General features: G+C 38.7%; 1 protein-coding gene across 8 annotated transcripts in view; it reads right to left on the bottom strand.

The window, feature by feature from the left end:
- Positions 1–3174: 3174 nt before the first annotated feature.
- The window catches only part of ZNF217 (zinc finger protein 217), a 28792-nt gene continuing 11909 nt past the window's right edge, over positions 3175–20057 (bottom strand). For 6 of the 8 annotated variants that reach the window (XM_030503166.1, XM_030503163.1, XM_030503165.1 and 3 more), the window contains exons 2-6: positions 15334–16968; positions 13037–13162; positions 10586–12172; positions 6603–6731; positions 3175–5322 (exon numbers count right to left, since the gene is read on the bottom strand). In XM_030503166.1, the coding sequence (XP_030359026.1) occupies positions 6622–6731; positions 10586–12172; positions 13037–13162; positions 15334–16729 (3219 nt within the window). In that variant the 5' untranslated portion in view covers positions 16730–16968 and the 3' untranslated portion in view covers positions 3175–5322; positions 6603–6621. The remainder of the gene's footprint in view (positions 5323–6602; positions 6732–10585; positions 12173–13036; positions 13163–15333; positions 16969–20057) is intronic. The other 2 variants (XM_030503168.1, XM_030503167.1) reach the window with 1 other exon arrangement.

Here is a 20057-nt window from a genome sequence, read left to right as displayed (position 1 = left end):
GGGAGCTGGGAGGAACCTCAGAGGAAACAAAGGGAGAAAACTTCCAAAGAGGAAGCGGTACTACCAAAATTCAGATTTCCCTAGTTCTAAGCTTCATTATGCTGCAGAAATACCCAGCTTGGACCAGAGCTCAGTATGTTGCTTTGCTTTCATACAAAATATTGAGAAGGAATATAAAGCTGCTGCATCTGCCCTGAGTAGATCAGGCCCAGTTCATCCAGAGCCAATAACAAAATTAAGAATGGATGATCAGGAAGATCCCACAGCTTCACATTTAACTCTTTAAGGAAAGCAATGGCACACTTAGTCTGTGGTCAGAACAGAGGCCCTCCAGGCAGTCTGAGAAGTGTTAAACCAGAGCATTTCTTGGTTTGTAACACCACGCACAACCCAGCAGCCCTGCCTCTGGAATGATGCTCCCACAGCTACCAATAGCTACTGCTGTTCCCAGTATTTCACATGCGACCCAGTACTGGACTCTGCACCTACCGATAATGAACTCCAAACTATACATCATATAACCGACCCTTGTTACAGATGACAATACATGCCAAAATGGGCATGCTCGTAATTAGCTTGTAGCTACTCAATCTGCATAATTACACATGGTAATCATGCTGTAGCATGTTTGGAAATGCTGGATCTCATTTTCACCAGTAATCCTAAGTTACGTGAATATCTTCTGCAGGAACTACTACTTTAGATGTTATGAATTAATATTAAGATGAAATTGAATTAAATGTACTGATTTTAATGTCATGAATGCACTCAAAAGTATTTTTTCCCCTGAGAACCATCTGCAATTTAGAGACTTGCTAATCCTAATTAAATGCACTTTTCTCAGACGTGAGCAAATGAACAGAGAAATCTGCTCAGTAACACACTCACATATTTTCTGATTTCACAAAGGGGAAGAAGAAACTGTTTTGTGATTTAATATTCTTCCTCATAAGAGAAAATGAGTGTTGCTTCTTCATATTTTCATGGCATACAGTAGTCTACATATCCTCACTGGTAATTCTTTAAGAGCCTAGGAAGATCCCTCAAATAAGTGCTTATGAAGCTGGTCTGAACAGTTACAGACACTGTAGAGAAACACCGTATTTTAGTTGTGCCTTATAGAATCACAGAATCATAGAATAGTAAGGGTTAGAAAGGACCTTAAGATCATCTAGTTCCAACCCCCCTGCCATGGGCAGGGACACCTCGCACTAAACCATGTCGCCCAAGGCTCTGTCCAACCTGGCCTTGAACACCGCCAGGGATGGAGCATCCACAACCTCCCTGGGCAACCCATTCCAGTGCCTCACCACCCTCACTGTAAAGAACTTCTTCCTTATATCTAATCTAAACTTCCCCTGTTTAAGTTTGAACCCATTACGCCTTGTCCTACCACTACAGTCCCTAATGAAGACTCCCTCCCCAGCATCCTTATAGACCCCCTTCAGATCCTGGAAGGCTGCCATGAGGTCTCCACACAGCTTCTCTTCTCCAGGTTGAACAGCCCCAACTTTCTCAGCCTGTCTTCACACGGGAGGTGCTCCAGCTCCCTTATCATCCTCGTGGCCCTCCTCTGGACTCGCTCCAACAGCTCCATGTCCTTTTTATGTTGAGGACACCAGAACTGTACACAGTACTCCAGGTGAGGTCTTCCAGCATTTTAGGCAGAACTTTAAGTCCTCTGATACCCTGCTTGGAGGTAACAGAACCTGGCACTCCACAGGTTACCATGCAAAGCAGGGCTTCACTGGCATGATCAGGGTGGAAACCAGAGCAGCCCAAGGGGTTGAGAGCATGACTTGCCAACCCCTCAGCTCCAGCAGCTTTACCAACACCAACAGTGAAAAGAGACCCTGGCTTTACCCGCTTCCTCCATCTCTTTGGTTTTGGTCTTCCCCCCAGTCTTAGCCTTTCTATTAACCCACCTTTGGCTGGGAATAACATTCATCTCAAAGGAATGGCAGAGAAAAGAGTTTTAAGCAGTATTAATGTAGCTCACAAATGAGGAACTAATTACATGACAAAACAGACGTGGTAGCACTGGAAAAAACACCTCCAAAATCCCACACTGTTCAAAGATGCAAAACGTTTGAAGCCAAAAAGAATTTTCAACCTTCAGTTGAATATCCTTGTACTGGTTCTGTATCTAACACCTCCCTCTCAATCAGCTAACAAGATCTTCTCTTTAATATGACTTAATTCAACAGCTTGCACAACTCATAAATTGGTATGGCAATGCAGGCATCCAATACCAAAAGTCACTAGAATACACATCTATAACCTTCAACTCAGCCTAGCTGATCTGACATTACTAAAGGCATAAAGAAGGACCCTTGGCACTCCTGAAAGGCACCAAAGGAAAGCCGTGGGTGACCATAAAGAGGACTTACAAAGCCATTTCCAAAGCAAGTGACAGATCCACACACCACGTGATTTTATTAAGCTCCCACCACTTTGAAGCTTTTATCCTCCCCAAACAGCACCTCTTTTATTGAAGAAACTAGTCTAACCTGCTTCTACCAACCTTATCATGGCAACAAGCACCAGCCTAGCACAGGAACCAAAAGCTGAACCTGTGATGCCAACAAGGCTGTGGTCACTCATACAAGTGACCTTGAATACAGTTGATGTCTACTGGGACTCTCATCCGATGAGCTCCCTTTCTCTCAAGAATGAATTGCCTTTGATAAGTCTTTTCTAGGTGTCTTCCAAACTCACAATCTAGTTTTGAGATATGGTCAGAGCTGTTGGTGAGGTCTAACACCTCAGCTGAGTTCCAAGAACACATCAGACCCAGAAATTTCTCAGAACTCATTTGGTTAAGCCCATACAAATTCTGAAGCCTCACCAAAAAACCAAATCCTTGCTCCCCTCAATTTTATGACCACAAAAATTGTATATAATAACTCAATTTCCTTTCTTAAAGGAAAACAATTGAAAGAAATAAGTTTTTTTCATTATGTTAAAGAATTTTCCTCTTCAGCCTCACAGATTTTCTGGGAAGTGACTCAGTATTTTCATATAAGCAACTGAACAAGGCACGAATTTGGTTTTGGTTATTGGCAGGTTCTCCTTCTCCCCCCTCCCCAGCAGTGCAAGTATGACAAAAGGTCAAGTGAATATGAAATTCCAGGCAACTCACTTCAAGCTTTAAAAGCAAGACACGTAAACCAGTTTTGCAAAACACCAAGTCTATATTTACATCCACATGTAATAATATACTCAACTAAAGTGAAATACATCATAAATTAAATGAGTAATGTGTGCCTACTGCTTGACGACTTCCGGTTTCAACAATTAAAATAAAACAAAATGGAATGAAATAAATACATAAAGGAAAAAAAAAAAAAAAAAAATCAACAATTTGTACCTCTATATATGCACTGTTATTTCCAAAAAAAACATACAAAACCAGTAGTATCCCAATAGTTAATACTGATGGGCAAAGTGTATTCTGAAGTACAGGGCTGCGCTGCCATGAAATAAGTCTCTTCATGTCCATTTTTCATTCCAACCCCAAGATACCTACCCAAAAAAAGCCTTGAGGGAAACTGTACCAGCATGAAGGGAGATTAAAAAACAAACAAGTCTTAGGTCTGTTTGCTGAAACATTTTAAAACCCAGCCCCGTACTTTTAAATCACAGAACCCCGTAAGGTACACAGATGATCGTTACAGCATGCATTCTATAAGACTCATTGAAAGATCACGCAAAAAAATAGATTAACCATTTTCCAAGTGAATTCATCTTCAAAAAATAGGCTATAAAAGTGCAAAACTAGGAAACCAAAAATCTAGATTATGTACATATGGCTCAGCTTATGAACAGGAAAAAAGGTAAATAGTGTACAATTTCCTGATACACAGCACTTCATTACATCGCCAGTTTACAGAGACATTAAAAATAGGTCCCATACACAGGAACTAAGACATACAACTGGAACATCTCAAGTTGCATAATGAAAAAACAAGAGTTTCTAGGTTTTGCTATCTTACATTTGCTGTGTGAGGGAAGAGAGCAAAATGAACAGTGCAAAATTTTCTTTTTTTTTTTTTGTTTTACTAAAATATATGGAAGTCAAAGCCAGGTACAGAAGAAATTAACTCTTAAAACTACAGGCTTTATGAGAAGCAACTAGGGAATGCAAGTCAAAATATGCAAGAACTCTGCTTTACTGGCTGGTAACTGGCCATCTTCCCTTTACAAAAATCAAACAGCATGTGCATTAGAAAAAACTCTTGTTGTCTTCACAAAAAAATAAAAGGAGATATTCTCCCATTTACAGATTATTTCTCACTCATTTTAAACACCCATTAGATGCTAAAACTCGACATCAAGAAGCTTCCAAGCACAGTCAAGCAGGCTACACCATAGCCACATCCCTTTTTGAAGTCTGTAGATCCCATATTCATATTGCAAGTCTGTTTGTGACTTTACAGTTTGGACAAAGGTGCAAAGTAGTTTTCTCCTCTAAATGTAACTGTATTGAGTTTAGTACAAAACTAAACATTTGAAACATTTAGATTAATATTGTTTCTCATGCAAGTCCTAGGTATTTTCTGCTGTGAAAGTTTGTATGTTGGTAGAGATGTTTAAAAGGCTTCTCTGAAGAACAGCAAGCAATGCCAAGAGAAGAATCCAACCACATTTCAGGAACACCACACTGAAATCCAAATGTCAAGTATTGCCTCATCCTTGCATTTAAAAATATGCTGGAAACAACCCCAGGGAAACAGATCCCTCCCCAACACATTATGGTCCAAACATATACAAGGCAGCATATACAACATATACAAGCAAAATGGCAGCACCATTGCTTTGATGTTCACAACATTTATTAACTGGACAGTTTCAGAAAGTTTATTTGGAAATTGTTTTAAAAAACTAACATAGTTCAACAGAAAAAAAGATGAGAAACTTTCAACCTTATGAAAAAGAAGCATTAAGTCAACAGGATTTCAACTTCAGCATTTACAGTTACCTGAGGTGCAAGGATTATATATTCTTTCAAAGAGAAACTCTTCAGCAGCACTCAAGTATGTAAAAATATAATTCCTACCTAATATTTGGTCAATTAATTCTAATGAAAAATACTTAAAAGTCAATGTCAAGATAAACATTCTCCACACACCTTCATAACCCAATTGTTTAAACTACTTTTTATGGCTATTTGGTACAAAATGTTAACAGAACCAGTATTATAAAACTGTAGTGTTTCTATATATAGTACAATCACAGCTTAGTTCAGTAGCTTTCACCATTTTTCCTCAAGAGATGAACTGCAGGTATAACTCCATAGAACATGCACTTGTATCCTTAGACCTAGGAGAGGAAAAAAAAAAAAGAGAAAAAAATTTAGTTTTGTGGTGTTTAAATATAAATTAGTACAACACATTTTTTGTATCTTTAAAACATAAAAGGAATTTCTTCCACATCCTTCCATAAGTGCATTTAGAAATTGGTATTGTTACATAAAGTCTGTCTCTTTCATTTGCCAAAAAAAAGCTGGCAATCAAGACTACTTTTGAAGATACTTAAGTCGCACATAGAAATACAGGCAGGAAGTTGAGTTTAAACAAGCAGAACTAGGCAAGAATATACTTAGCAGGGGGATAAAAAAAGCAGGAAGATTAAAAGAATATCAGAAATAAAGCAAATTATTTTAAAAGCTGTCAACTAGATGTCAAATAGCTCTGCTCCCCAGATATGCAATATCTTTCCATAAAATAGTGCATGCTGGTCCAAGTACTACAGCATTCAAGACATATCTCCTTAAATTTGAATGAAGAAAATTATCTGTAGTTCTGGGTATGAAAAAAGCACACAGATATATTTATTTATAGTCTTATAGAGTACTTATCTCTTTAGCAGCTTAAGAATGTTGCAAACACAATGGAGTGGTTAAATTCTGAGATACAGCTACAGAACTGAAGAGATGAAACACGGGAATTCAGAATACCAGGCTAATTCTTTTCACTTGACCGGTTTCTCTAAACGGCTACACCCACTCCTCAGTCAAACAAAGGAAAAACTATTTGGAGTAACCTCTCCAGTACACAGATAAACTGTCCAGGAGCTATCAGGGAACCCTTACTTCTCTATGAAACAATCCATCAAAAAAAAAGAGTTGTTGTCTGAGGCAATCTTCACAATCTTCAGAAGCTGTAAAATGAGTAACATCCACATTTTCAGGAAGGACTAACCAGCATAACCTCCCACAGGATTCATGAATTGTGATAACAGCACTTCCTCTCTAGTTCTCCACACAATGCTCTTCCACCCTCAAGTACTGACTTAAGGGGAAAGCACCTCGTTGAACACTTCCCACTGGTACTGTAACTCATCAGGATATTTACCTACCCTTAGACCTTCCATTTCTTTTAGAAAAAGAGCATCTATGTTTTTCTTATGCAAGCCATTACCACTATTCAAGTAACTAATACTGCTACACTAGTATTTGATTCACTTCATGGGAGAGGGGGAGTTTGTATTTTCAGCTGTTCTGGTTCAGGCTTTCATGACCTCTCATATACAGCAACCTTTGATGCTGCAAGTACATGACAGAACATTAAAGTAACAACTAGATCAAAAGGTTTATTTACCGTTTCTTGAAGTAAATGATCAAGTCCTCTTGTCACTTGGTCGAAAGTGTGCATTACCAATGAAGCTTTCGTAACTTCGCTTCTGTAGCACACTGCTAGGTAAGTGTTGGTACGACACTGATCTCTTTCCTGACAAAAATTAATGTAGAGAAGTTAGAGTTATTTCCTGCTAATTGAATTGGTCAGACATTCAGTTGTGAGCAGGGCTACATCAGCATCCAGAATCCCACAATACCACAGATGCTAACACAAATAGTCTCATCAGCAGGGCCCAAGACAACAGATATTCCTAGTCCTATTAAAGATTAGATTAAATTCAGTATCCAGCACAAATACAGGGAGAATGACAAGTATTCATTATCAGATTTGTTCTAAGCTGGACACATGATGTCCATCTCTCCAGATTTTGCGCATGTATTTGCAAGAAATTTCTTTGCTTAACTCATCATACGGCAGGCTTCACTTTAGAAGGTTTAAGTGCTGTAGTGCCTTCATAGATAGCATGATGCCAACATATCTAGCTTCCGTATTTGTTTGGAAATTGAATTTTGAGAGGAAAAATGGGTATACTACATTATTGCCATCATAGATTATATGGCAACTGTGACACTTTAAAGAGTGTTAATATACATTTACTTGAAGACCTTTGTTAAGCAATTTTCAGTCTAGTATACAGGTAATTTCATGTTTATCTGAGACCATTAATTCAGATTTATATATGTGAAATCAATGCCTGTTCCATACTAAGTCTTATTAGCTTAAGCAAGCAGTCAAAAACACTTCATAAAATTAAGGAAAAAAAGTCAGGAATCATTACTCCCACAGGATACAAAACGCCCAAATGACATTCATATTCCATGAAAGCTTTAAATGCAGCATCGAAAAAAAACCCAGCAAGCTTTAATTAAATTAAAACGGCAAAGCTAAATTAATATTTCAACAGAATCTACAAAGCCATTGGAGTGTGTCATGAGCAATTGTCTTTAATTTGCAGCCTCTGCCAGATCAATCAGCCAACAGGTTATCCTTGATAGCATGTTGCCATTGCAAAGGCAACTAATTTGAAAATAACACAAACTGAGTGGCTTCAGAATGTTTCTGTCTCTTCAGGGCAACACAGAATGGCAGAGCTTACAAGCAATAGCGGATGGCATCATGCTTTAATCAAGTTTGCCAAGTGGAACATATTCTCATGACAACTTGATCCAGCATTTAACATGCGACGTAACATGTTCATAGGACCTAAATAATGTTGCCACAAGGCACACAGGCCCTTAAAAAAGGTTTTGTCATCATGTTTTATAATATCGCCAGAGTTCAATAAAAAGACTACAGAAAGCTGCAGGTCCACACCTGCAGTACTTTGCATATGATATCTTACAAAATACGTCTCTGAGAATGTGCAACTCTTACAGACAGTTGTACTTTTTAACAAAGGAAGAATTTGCAGAAACTTACATCTTACATCCACATTAAAGCTCCCATACTGACAAGTTTGCCCATCTGCTACTCTATACACTCTCTACTATCAAGGCTTAGGTTGGGTAATTCCAGGCAGACTGGTTGGAAAACTAGGAAATTAGCCTTAACCCTCTACATTTTATTGCACATGGCTTTTATTGAGGTTGTTAAGAAAACCCATAGAGGGGGTCTTGTTTCACAAGTCCTTCCACTATAGGTAGCAGCTTTAAGTTGCTTTTCTTGCCCTGAGACAGTACCATGTAACAATGAAATCTTTATTTCCATGACACTACCACTGTTAAATTAGTTGCAACCATAGTTTTGAGAACTCTAAGTAACAAGAAACAGTAGAAAGTTCTTGACTAGCAGCTAGCGTCTCCAAGCTTGCACCAAAGAAGAGGAAGAAAAGCCTACGACAGAGATTTTTCTGGCAGACAGGTGGAACTTGCAAAAGAAGAACAAGGTGGATTCCAGTGAAGTCATTGTTTAAAAATAATACTGCATCAACTGGTGCATCAGCAGACCAACCTCACTATGACTACTGGCAAAACAAGAGAACTTCCCTATCCCCAACGTATACTAATGGTGGAAAGGAGTAAGAGTCCATCTAGTCCTCAGGGCACAGACTACTCATCTAGCTAGTTGAAGCTGCAAGAATTTTTAACTTCCCCCTTCCTGACTTCATAAAAATTAATAGGGTTTTACGTAACATCGAGAGCATTCCCTCAAAATCCTGAATGCTCAACTGATATCAACGTCATTATGCACAAATCCTCAGTGCAAATTAACATAGCTTAGTCTACAAGGACAGCCATGTCCTCCCTCAGATGTTGAAATCACACATTAAGTTCTTAGTTGCTATCAACCATTAATTTAAAAAAGTAAGTAAATAAAAAGAGTCTTGCAAAGCACGGTAAATTCCACAGCTGCATGAGTAACTTCTGTGCTCAGAAAAGAGCCTGTATTTCATTCTCTCAGATCACTAGGAATCAAAAGACAGCAACATTTGTCCTTCTGCCCATCCCTCTGCATTCTATGCATAACCTAGTGCCCATTCTACATTCCTCATAGCAATTCATGGTACAGTTCATGGTACACAGACACCACTCTTCATGAAACTAGGAATTAACTCCATTTCACAACCATTTCTGTGAGTCAGCTGTGATGCTGGCTTTTCCTTTATCCACTCCCTACCCAGGCTGGAAACAGAACTGTAACACTTTCCTTCATCCTTCCACAACCCACTAGCAAGCCTGAATATTTATGAAACCCACAACCTTAAAAGAAGCAAACAAAAACCAGAACAGAGTTAGTGAATACATTTTTTGCCACATAATTAAATGCAGATTTAGTGTTTCACAGTTCACTCTAACCTAAGGTAACACACCCCTGCTTGTTATGAACCCAAGACTACTTCAGAAGAACAATCTGGCTGCTTCCAGAGAATGGGAGTATTCACTTAAGAACTTAGCAGAGGCTTTAAAACACACACAGCCCCTTCATTTTTATAACAGGATCTTCGTTTCAAAATTGAAAGTCCTATATTTATAGCCAAGTCAGTACTGACCTCAGCTCAAAGTCATAAATACCATCTTCTACAAACAGTCAGACAACTGCTTAAATATCACCTAGCACCTTTGAATCTTGGCCTCCTGCTAAGTTTTGAAGATGTTGACCAAGAACAAAAAAAAGCATGTATTTCATGAAAGTACCAGTTTTCCAAATACATGCCAAAACATTTATCTCCACTAGACCCAGTTTTCCACAAAGCATTACAACTTAGTGCAATGGCAAACAATGATCAGAACAGCAGAAATACATTGTCTTGATTTAACAAGGTATTCTGTTCCTACTAAAACCTAAACATTATAAAAACCCATTGAAGAACAGAGGTATAAGATTTAAGTCAGTTTTATGATTTATAATATGCCCTTTTCTCCAACTGAAGGGAACAATGTCTGTGACAAGCTTTTTTTTTTTTTTGGTAAGAGGTTTTATTAATATTCCAGAAGGTCCAAGACATCTTGTATATTAAGCAGAAAGGCTCATTCCATATCCAGGATTAGTTAGCATGTCTGGAGAGCTCTGATGAGCAAACAATACATGTTTGCTATCAGAAACCCATGGCAGGGGAAGAGGAGGGAACTTGAGGAACTTTAAACACCTCTTTAAAATTCAGACCTACCACGCCTAATTCCCCAAGCCAGGAGTTTGTTGAACTTGGATTTTAAATTTAAAATCCAAACACTTGCTGGACTTGGTGAAATGCTAAGTACAGCTTTATTTTCTCTGTTTCAAGGTGGGTATGCACTTATTTATATTTCATTTGCCTTTCTTTGTAATAGTTTAAGACACTGCAATGGTTTGAGACAAGACCAGGTTGGACAGAACCTTGAGCAGCCTAGTCTAGTGGAAGGTGTCCCTGCCCATGCCAGGGGGGTTGGAACTAGGTGATCTTCAGGTCCTTTCCAACCCTAACCATTCTACGATTCTATGATTTAACTAGGAAGAAGATACAGTACCTTCTACAGCAGAGCTGGTTACTTGGCCATTGCTAGATCCACAAGAACTGTAAAGTGATCCAGAGCTATATGGCTCATAAGGTTTGAGAACAGTCAATACATTAGGAGGATCAACATCATCTGAATTCAGAAGCCCTTGCTTGGTTGGCAAAACAGAGGATGCAGGTTTGGTGCGAGAACATTCCTGAGGTAGCAGATTTGCATATCTGTTTGCAGCACGAAATCTGCCCATTTCGTATCTTCTGTAATTAGCCATTGGAGAGTCAGTATGTTCAACAGCTAACAGATTAGGTTTCATTCGTTTAGAAGACGTTTCACCATACTCTAGATTTACATTGCTCACAGATTTACCACAAAGATAGTCTCTTCCTCGATGACAAGGCCAGGCAGATTCATTTAGGTGGGAGTCAAGAGCCGCATTCATACTGCTGCTTACTAGACCAGATTGAGACACTGGGACACTTGGAGCTTTGAATTTAGATTCAGATCTTTTTACTCTGTCCAACACTGGAGAGATACTGGAACTGGAGTGCATTTCCTGCTGAGGTTGTCTATAGTTATTCGCCTGAGCTCCAATATTACTTTGCTGTTTATGAAACTTGAGGTTACTTGGGGCTGTGCTGCTTGAGTCAGTCACTGAAAAGAGAGGGACTTTGTTCTGCGGAGGGTGACACTGTTTAGCTTTCCCCATTTGCAACTGTTTTTGCTGTGTAGATGGGGAAGCCTTACTTCTATTAGTATTAAAAGACAGAGGAAGCACATCTTTACCAAGCAGAGCTGGAGGGCATCCAGTGCGTCTGGCTTTAGCTAGAGCCTTGTTTCTACAGCCATTTTTGTTGACAGTGTCAGGATTGTATTTGTGCATCAGTCTCTGGTGCATCATTAGGACTTCTGGGTAAAATGTTCTGTAACCACAAAACGAACAGGCGCTGGGTGCTAGCAGGTCTTTAGTTGAAACCACTGAACATTCTTGTGAAGTCCCAATACATAAGTTCAAGGGCTTTTCTTGAGAGTCCACCACAGGTTTGTGTTTGTAGTTTCCAGCGCACTCTCGCACATCATTCACAATTTTTCCACCCTTTACAGCACAAACATACTGGACATCATCTCCCTCTGATGCCACAGAAGCCTTTCTCTCTCTTTTATAAGGAATACAGGGCTGAGCTTCCTTTGCTTCCTTCTCAGCCTTTAGTTTTTCTGGGTAAGGAGTGGACACATTCTCTTGTATTTTAGTTGAATTGTTACAAATGGAACCTTTGTTCAATTCCCTAGAATTATTTTTCATTTTTAAAAGGACTGTGCTGCCTATTGCATTATTCAAGGACAGAACTTCCTTTTGCTGCTTGGTAGCTGGGCAGCACACAGCATCTTTGGCACAATCAAAAAGCTTCTTCGAATTTTTGGTTTCTTGAGCACCAACAGTAGCCAGCAAGAGCTCCTGACTCTGCAATGAAACTTTGCTGTCACTTTTCACGTCTGCTGCACTATCAGCTTGCTTGTCCTTGTGATGCCTCTCTAAATGATACCTCAGTGAAGTTTTCTGTGCTGCTGCATACTCACAGAATTCACATTTGTACGGTTTTTCACCTGAAACACAGTTTTATCAGTCAATAATTTGACACAATTTGATTGAAGTCTTTAATACAATTAAAGACATGGGAATAACGTAGACTGCAAAACAGTAAAATATTTTCTTTTCCCTGCCACATACTCCTAATTCCCAAACTCATCTAAATCATTTAAAGAACTACATCTCTCTACTTTTACTAACTACAGTGACATCTTCTGGCTACAGTGAAGATATTTTCCACACACTAGCTATGTATGGAGATGGTAGCTGACAATATGTTTGGCAGAGATAAGGATGAAGTATAACTGTGGGTCAACTCCAACAATTTGTAGCCCTTGATCATACCGTAAGTATGCTATTCAACAACACAAATGTTATAGTTTACCTATAAATAGAGCCGATTCAAAAGAAACAGGGACATATATTAACAGGAGTAGAAAGAGTTTGCCTGGCTATGGAAAACAAAAAGTTGAACTGAAAAATGGACACAGCTTTTTCCCAGGTAGCAGCAACTGGCAAATGATCAACTTAGTACTTGGGAAATAGGTTGTTTGGTTTGGGTTTGTTTTTTATATTAAGAAAAACACACCATGAAACCAAAACTTTTTGCTAGACTGCTAAAAGCAGAAAGAATTGATGTTTTCAAATATATTGTGCTCTTAACAGTAATGTAATTAGCCCTACTCAAAAAGATTTACACTGATGTAAATAATTCCTTCTAAGAAATTTCAATTGGACTTTTTTTTTTTTTTAAGCATTAGAGAAAACTTTGTTCTTAATATCAGTAATTCTTCAGTAATCTTCTTCAGCAAAACCAAACATTCTATCCAACTGGATTCAGCAGACTTCCTTCCCCTCCCGCAAAGGAGAAGCCCATTTACCTGTATGAGTTCTGAGATGAATATTGAGGTAATAATTTGAGCGAAAATACTTTCCACAATAGCTGCATTCTCTGGAGGCTCCAAGGTTTTTAACTTTTGCTCTTTCCAAAACATCTTCATTTTTATCTTTGGAAGAAAATATAGCTATATTATGAAGAGCAAATGCAAATTTGGAGTCTCATTTAAAACTATAAATATCTTAACTATCTTTTTTTAAAGGAAAAACACAGAATGATGAACTGTTGTCAACTCCTCCAGTCTATGAGCATTTTGTGTTCTGTACTGCTGCACACTTAGCAATCAAAGAGAGAAAGAGTTAGAAAGTTTTCTATTTGTGTCAAGTAATACTGTGGTTAGTGACTGTAATGTAGTGACAGAGAACAAATAAGATGCAAAACTAGGTCTCAGAGAAGAAAACAAAAACCTTTGTCTTTACTGACCTACAGCAACTTAATGGAGAATGGTCCATAGCAGAAATTAGCATGGGTTTAAACTGTGTTCTTTTATTAAAGGGAGTGCTTGATAAGTGTAAGCATGATCATTCAGACTGTAAAGGTGCTTGGCACACCATGGCATAACACAGGAAGGTGTTTTGGGGAAGGAAGGCAAGAAGGAAGATGGGGTTTCTTTTATTAATTGTAGTAATATTATTATTTCTGTGCTAACTGAATGGAGTGGCATGCCTCTATAATGACCACCTTGGATTTAATGAGCAATATTCTTTCACTAGAAGCATTAATGCTTAAGCTTTGATAACTATGGGAGTAGGAAAGTGACAGTGGTTGCTAGTTCTGTGAAACGTGTACTCAAGGAACAAATTCACAGATTAAAAACTGGTTCCACTCAAATGTAAGCAGCAGCAGTTACCACTGGAGGGCGGCAAGTACAGCATAATGTCTAACAAGACGGGGGAAAGCTTACACACAATACACCATTCAAATCAACATGATTTCTGTGGCAGGCTGAATTGAAAAAAACATCAAAACAACTTCAGTAAAATATCCAAATCAAAGCTGACTAGAAAGCTACAGTGGGAAGAGAAGGAAGGAGATGTTTTGCTTGACACAGATGTTAGATATATAATAGATAGGAACTTCCAGGAACTGTTTTAAGCTATGTGTTGGAAATCTTCTATATTGGAAATGCTAAGTATGGCTAAACTATAGACAAACCATAGCTGTTTAAAACAAACATAATGTCTCAATAAGCATGACTCAGCATCCCACAATGAAAGCTGTTGTAGTTTAGGATAAGACACTGAGAAACAAAACAAGCAAGTTAACATTAGGTAATAATTCCATTCCTTTGTTACTGGAGGCAAAATAAAGGGCTGCACATTACCAGAAATGGAAAAGTCAGTTGTGTGTGCCAGGACATTCTGTACGTTGTGTCTTTTCTTAAGATTATGCAAGTGTCTGTTCTTTAAATGCAGACTCGAAGCTTGTCACACACTAAAGTGCTAGATTAGCTAGAAGACTTTTGCTGCTCCTTTTTGTCCCCAGACACACAGTCTTTTTCAATTAAGGAATCACTCAGTATCACTTGTTTTTCTAAGAGACTATGAGATGCAGAATTAATTCTGGGTAACATACAGATTGAGCCCATCAACTCTGTCAAAGAGAACTTTTAGCAATCCTTCAAGGAAGAGGAGTTAAATATATGCCTCTCCTACATACATGTTGTCTACATATTAATAGCCTGAATACATGTCCTTATGGAACCAATTTAAAATTGCTGGTTCTGACACTTAGGCTTTCAAGTTACATACTGTTCAAAAGAAACATAGAGCCTGCAGTTTGATAGAAAAAGTTTGGAACTATCCTCTACTTGACAGGGTCTTAACTGCTGGTATAAAGCATTGGACATTTTCTCCCCTTTCTTACAAGATGCACAGAATAAAAGTGAAACTGCAATGATTTCCTCAGAAATGCTACTTGTAAAAACACGTGCTGGATAAGAAAGGATAGGCAACACTCAAAAGCATCCAGTAAATAGGGGGAGGGGGATACGTTTAAATAAACAGTGACTTTTCCTAGACTGATTGTATTCAATTCCAGTAACCCAAATCGTAACTGCAAGAAGGCCCAACACAACTTCAAAGATCTCAGAAGGGTGGTGTCAGAACCTATGTTCCCCTCATTTAACTCTTCCCCTTCCCCCACCATAGCATTCCATATCTCTGGTTAAGTTTTGGAAAGATAACAGAGAAATGCAAGATGCATTCTTTGGCTCTGAAGAGTTCCTAAAACAATACGGTAACAGCTATTTCAAACTTATATGCTGAAAATGCTACTCACCTATATTAAGTGTTTCTGGAAGCCCATCTTCAGATCCATCTTCAGAGCCTCCTTCTATCCGTTCTCCTGTTCCATTTTCATCCAGACTTGCAATTATATCAGCACAGCATGTCCTGGAAACAGCTGAAGTCTCTGCATCAGTCCGCCTGTCTCTCTTATGTACTCTGGAATGAAGGACTAGCTGGTGGTATGTTCTGAAGGCTTTACCACACTGTGAACAGTGTGTTGGTTTCTCTTTGTTCTGGGGCAATTTAGAATCCACCTCCATAGAAGGCACTTCACCACTGGGATGTTTCAATTTGACTTGGGATAAGTTACCGTTCCCTGTGTAACTGCTGTTTTTATTTACTCTTGACTTCCCAGTAGTTTCAGTCTGGCTACCTTTATTTGCATTCCAAATTTCACCGAGTTCTTCTTTATCAGAAGATGAATCATCATTGTCTGTACTTACTTCATGCCCTAATTCTTTAGTTTGGCCACGGCCAACTGCAATTTTACCTTTGGTAGCCAGCTGCCATGCTTGATACGTGGTGAAAGGATCTAGTTCAGCTATCCATTTCACAGGCTTTTGTGATGTGTTTTCTGGAACAGAGTTTGGTCTTAAGTTCAAGAATCGAAAAAATTCTTCTTTCTGAGATGTTTCTTCTGCATTAGGTTCACCAGTCACTTGGGGGCTTTCACCACTGGGTACTGATTCTTTGGTGTGCATTTTACTGTGCTCAATTAGAGTCTCTTTATTGTGAAATAGGAAACCACAAACCATACAAATTTTGTAAGGTGACGTTACATTTTCAGTTACATGCTCCTGCACCACCTCATTTATTGTTATGGGGCTTTCAGAACCTTGTTGGTGCTTGTTCCTAGAACCAGGCTTTCCAGTATGTGTTCTCATGTGATTTTTGAGGAACCACGGCTCTTTAAATCTTCTTCCACATACATTACACCAATAGGTGAAAGAATCTTTATGCTTTTTCATGTGCGCCTCAACGTCAAAAGCCTCACGAAATGTTTGTCCACAAACTTTACAACTCAATTCTTCACTGTCTTTTTCATTGTTTGGTAAAGGCAAGTTTGTTCTTACTTGACATTTATCTAGAGGACTAAGATACTCTGCTTCAACACGCAGGACAGCTGGTTCACAAAGAGTGGGCCTATGCTGCGTTAAAACATGCTTACCAAGTTCTTCAGGATGTTTAAAAGTCTCATCACAGAACATGCAGTCCAGAGGCATGCATCCCTCAGCTTGCATGAGAAACTTTTCTTGCAAGCTTTTGTAAGAAATTGTGTTTGTTCCTTTTATTGTCATTGAGGCATCATTATTCTCCATCTGTGCACCAACGGTACTCGCTATTCCATCCGGTCCATCCATGTATGCCAAGAGAGGCTGAGTTGGCATGTTTCCTACGTTCTGTTCCCTATTACGTGTTTTAATGTAAGGTTTCAGTTCTTTGGGGATGCTCACTGATCACAATAAGGACACTTGTAAAGTTCTCCAACATCTGCTCAGAAGTCTAAGCTAAAACACCTTTGCCAGGAAGATTTCTTCCACAAGAAAAAGATTTTCCTTTTTGTTTTCGTCTGTGTTCAAGCAAGTGTATCCATCGGTTCTCTCAGTGACACAAAGAACCCCAGCACCTGGAAAAGAGAGGAAAATAGACTTTTAAAAATAAGAAGAAAGAATTGTCTCCCAAATAATGAGAACATTACGGCTAGAGAAGTATCAATGCTTTTGAATACAGAGGGCATACTTCTAATAGTTAGTGAGGGACAGCTAGAAGGCACTCTGGCCACTTTTCTACCTACTGCAGTTGAAATAGTATGGTTTTGAACATCCCTGTATTCCACTAGCTGGGTTTCTGTGTTAAGATTGCTTTGTCTACTATTAAGATAGTAAACAGAGTATAAGAGCCATACTTTGTCTATTGTCTGTTCTAAATTTACTCTTATCCAGTTACATAAAGCTGCTGAAACCATATTTCAATACATACACTACTGTAAACAAGTAAATGCAGCAAGCCAAAGTAACCTTTCCTTGAACCTGTGAAACAAGTGTTTAGAGGCACAGTAAAACTACTTGTTTGTGCTCTGAAGGCTCTTGAGCAAAAGACTTCCCCCCCCTCCCCAAGACCAGACAGTTTGCAGTTAGATTTCATAGTCTGGGTACACAGTAGGTGTCAGTACAAATTTTTGTATTAAGAACTATTCACTAACACCACTAATCAAAGCTTTTACTATCATCCACAGATTTACAATCTGTGACAGTTTTGGGCTGGTACAATTAGATCGAGAGGCCAACTAGTACATTTAAAAATGGAAATGCTTCTCATTTCAAACTGCGTGAAACAAAAAAAGTGCTTTTTTGATTATACTCAAAAGGGAAGGTTTAAGATTAAGACAGGATTAAAAAGGGTTATAATATAGTTAATTACAATTCCAACTTAAATATCTGTATCTGTATGAGCTGTAATGCCTTCTAGCAGCAATCGATGGCCACCACTCTTTGGGCTGGCAAATTATAGTATCGTAGAGTTCAGGACTCTGCTTGATCAAATTTTTGGATGAAGGAAAAGCCTACCAAACTAATACAAGACCATTATAAACTTAAGAGAAATCACTCTGAGATAAGGCATATTTCCAAATAAAAGGATATCGAATGAAAAGAATGCATTCAAAATTTGACTCAAACTTCCACAAATTATTTCATAAAAAGACAGCTGGCCAGTGATTCACATTACTTGAATTAATATGCCTGAAAACACAATATGCTCTATAGCTCGTACAGCAGAAGACAAGAACATGGGCAAAGTCAGGTTTTAAAATTCAGCTTAACTTCCACCTCAGCCTTGCTTTTATTTAGACAAAAATCATAGAATCATAGAATAGTTAGGGTTGGAAACATATTGCTTCACTTCAGGCAAAGAAAGAGTAACAGTTCAACTGTAATAGTTCAGGCTACAGGTTTCCATGACAAGTAACTGTAGCAAGTAAAGATGTGCCCTATCTGTGCAGCTGAGGTTACCTTTCTCCTTTTCTGACCAAGCAGCGCTAGTTGGACACAAAAAGTTGGACTTAAGCCATGAAATCTTCAAATGTTCAGTAGAAATCAGCCATGGGAACTTCTACAGTTTGTACAGCTCAGTGTCCCAAACATGTCTGCAGACAACATGCCTGCAAGGCCACCTGCCAGCAGAACCAGTGTGTCCAACAGCCACGGCACAGGAGCTTTAACCAGCTGAAGCGAAAAAGCAACCATTTATAAACCCAAAGTTTGATATGATGCCTTCAACTTTATTGGATACCTTTACCTACCACAGAACAGTCAAGCCCAGGCAAGATAACCACCTGGTAAAGGAAACATAACACCACATTGCTAGGAGTCATAGATCCAACATCTCAAACACTCCCTACACTACAGCCTTGCCATGAGAATACTCTTTGGTCTTCATTTGAAAAGTTAGCAGCTTCTTTTCCACCATCATGCAGACAAGATGATCCTGCAGCCCAGTGAAAATGTGTTTAAAAAAAACACAAGCGAAAAAGAAAATCCCAAAACCCATACAACTAAACAAACAAACAAAAAAAAAACCCAACCAACCCAAACCCTCCAAGCCCACCAGAATGCTAATATAGAATAAAATTATTGTTTCCATTTGCTTGTCTTCCTTTTTTTTTTTTTTTCTTCTGTATCTCCAGAACTTAGTGTCCTCATCATCCAGTCCCCTAATTCAGGTCCAGACAACAATCAGAACTAACACCATGAAGTTTCTACCTTTTTTTAAACCCAGGCTGTTTTAGGCCTGGGCCAAAGACTCATGACCAAAGACCAAGTTCAACATGAACAGAGGGATCTTGGGGTGTAGGCTAGAGACAGTAAGAGGGAACAAGCCACTGTCTGGCAGGTTGATGGCAACAGAACCTGGATTTTCTGCAGCCAAAGTCTCTTTTTCAACTACGCCCTTTGTCCCCAGTTTCAGTTCTATCACTGCCATGATTAACACTTCCTCTCTGCAAAATGACTCGAAGTCTTTTGTAATAGGCAGGTTCAGTCTATGATGTGACTCTTCTGAATTGCTTCTACTGCAGCCTTTGCTTTTGCCTTTCTACCTTCCCTATTCAGTTTTGACTTTCTGGCTTTCACTCACCGCCTATAGGCAGGTGAAGGACATATAACAAAAGTTTGAAGCTGAAGTATTCAAAAAGCTTTCCCTTTTGCAAAACATAAGAAAAAAAAAATCAAAGGGTGCTGGTTAACATGTTTTACTTCATGTTTCAACTTGCCGTTTTGTTCTATTTCTACTGTCGTTTTAAGAGGTATTTTTTACACAACAGGATAACATGCTGCAGCAAAGCTCATGTGCATATGCGGTGACTATCTGTCTGAAAATAATTTATTTGCAAACCAAGAATGAACATCAACTTTGAAAGACTCCTGAACACCTATAACAAATATCCAGGCAAGATTAAGAAAAAAAAAAATTAAAGAAACTTGAGAGTTTAATACATTTACTTTCAAAGCCACAGGTAAGTGCTCTGCTGTAATAGATATAAGAATCATCCTACAAAAAGGCCAGAGGCATCTCTGGGGTATGAAGTCAGAGCCAAATGCCAGTGCCTAAAGTCCCACGTACTGAATTGCTGAGATTCGTCATCAACTACTTCCTTGTGAGTGTCTGCAAATACAGAAAAAGCTGATTATGCTTTGTTACGCTCCCCACTTTGCCTCA

Source organism: Strigops habroptila, chromosome 13 (assembly GCF_004027225.2).
Source record: "Strigops habroptila isolate Jane chromosome 13, bStrHab1.2.pri, whole genome shotgun sequence".
In the NCBI taxonomy this organism is placed as follows: domain Eukaryota; kingdom Metazoa; phylum Chordata; class Aves; order Psittaciformes; family Psittacidae; genus Strigops; species Strigops habroptila.
Note: the sequence above shows the minus strand (reverse complement) of the source record. Positions and strands in the feature narration are given on the sequence as shown.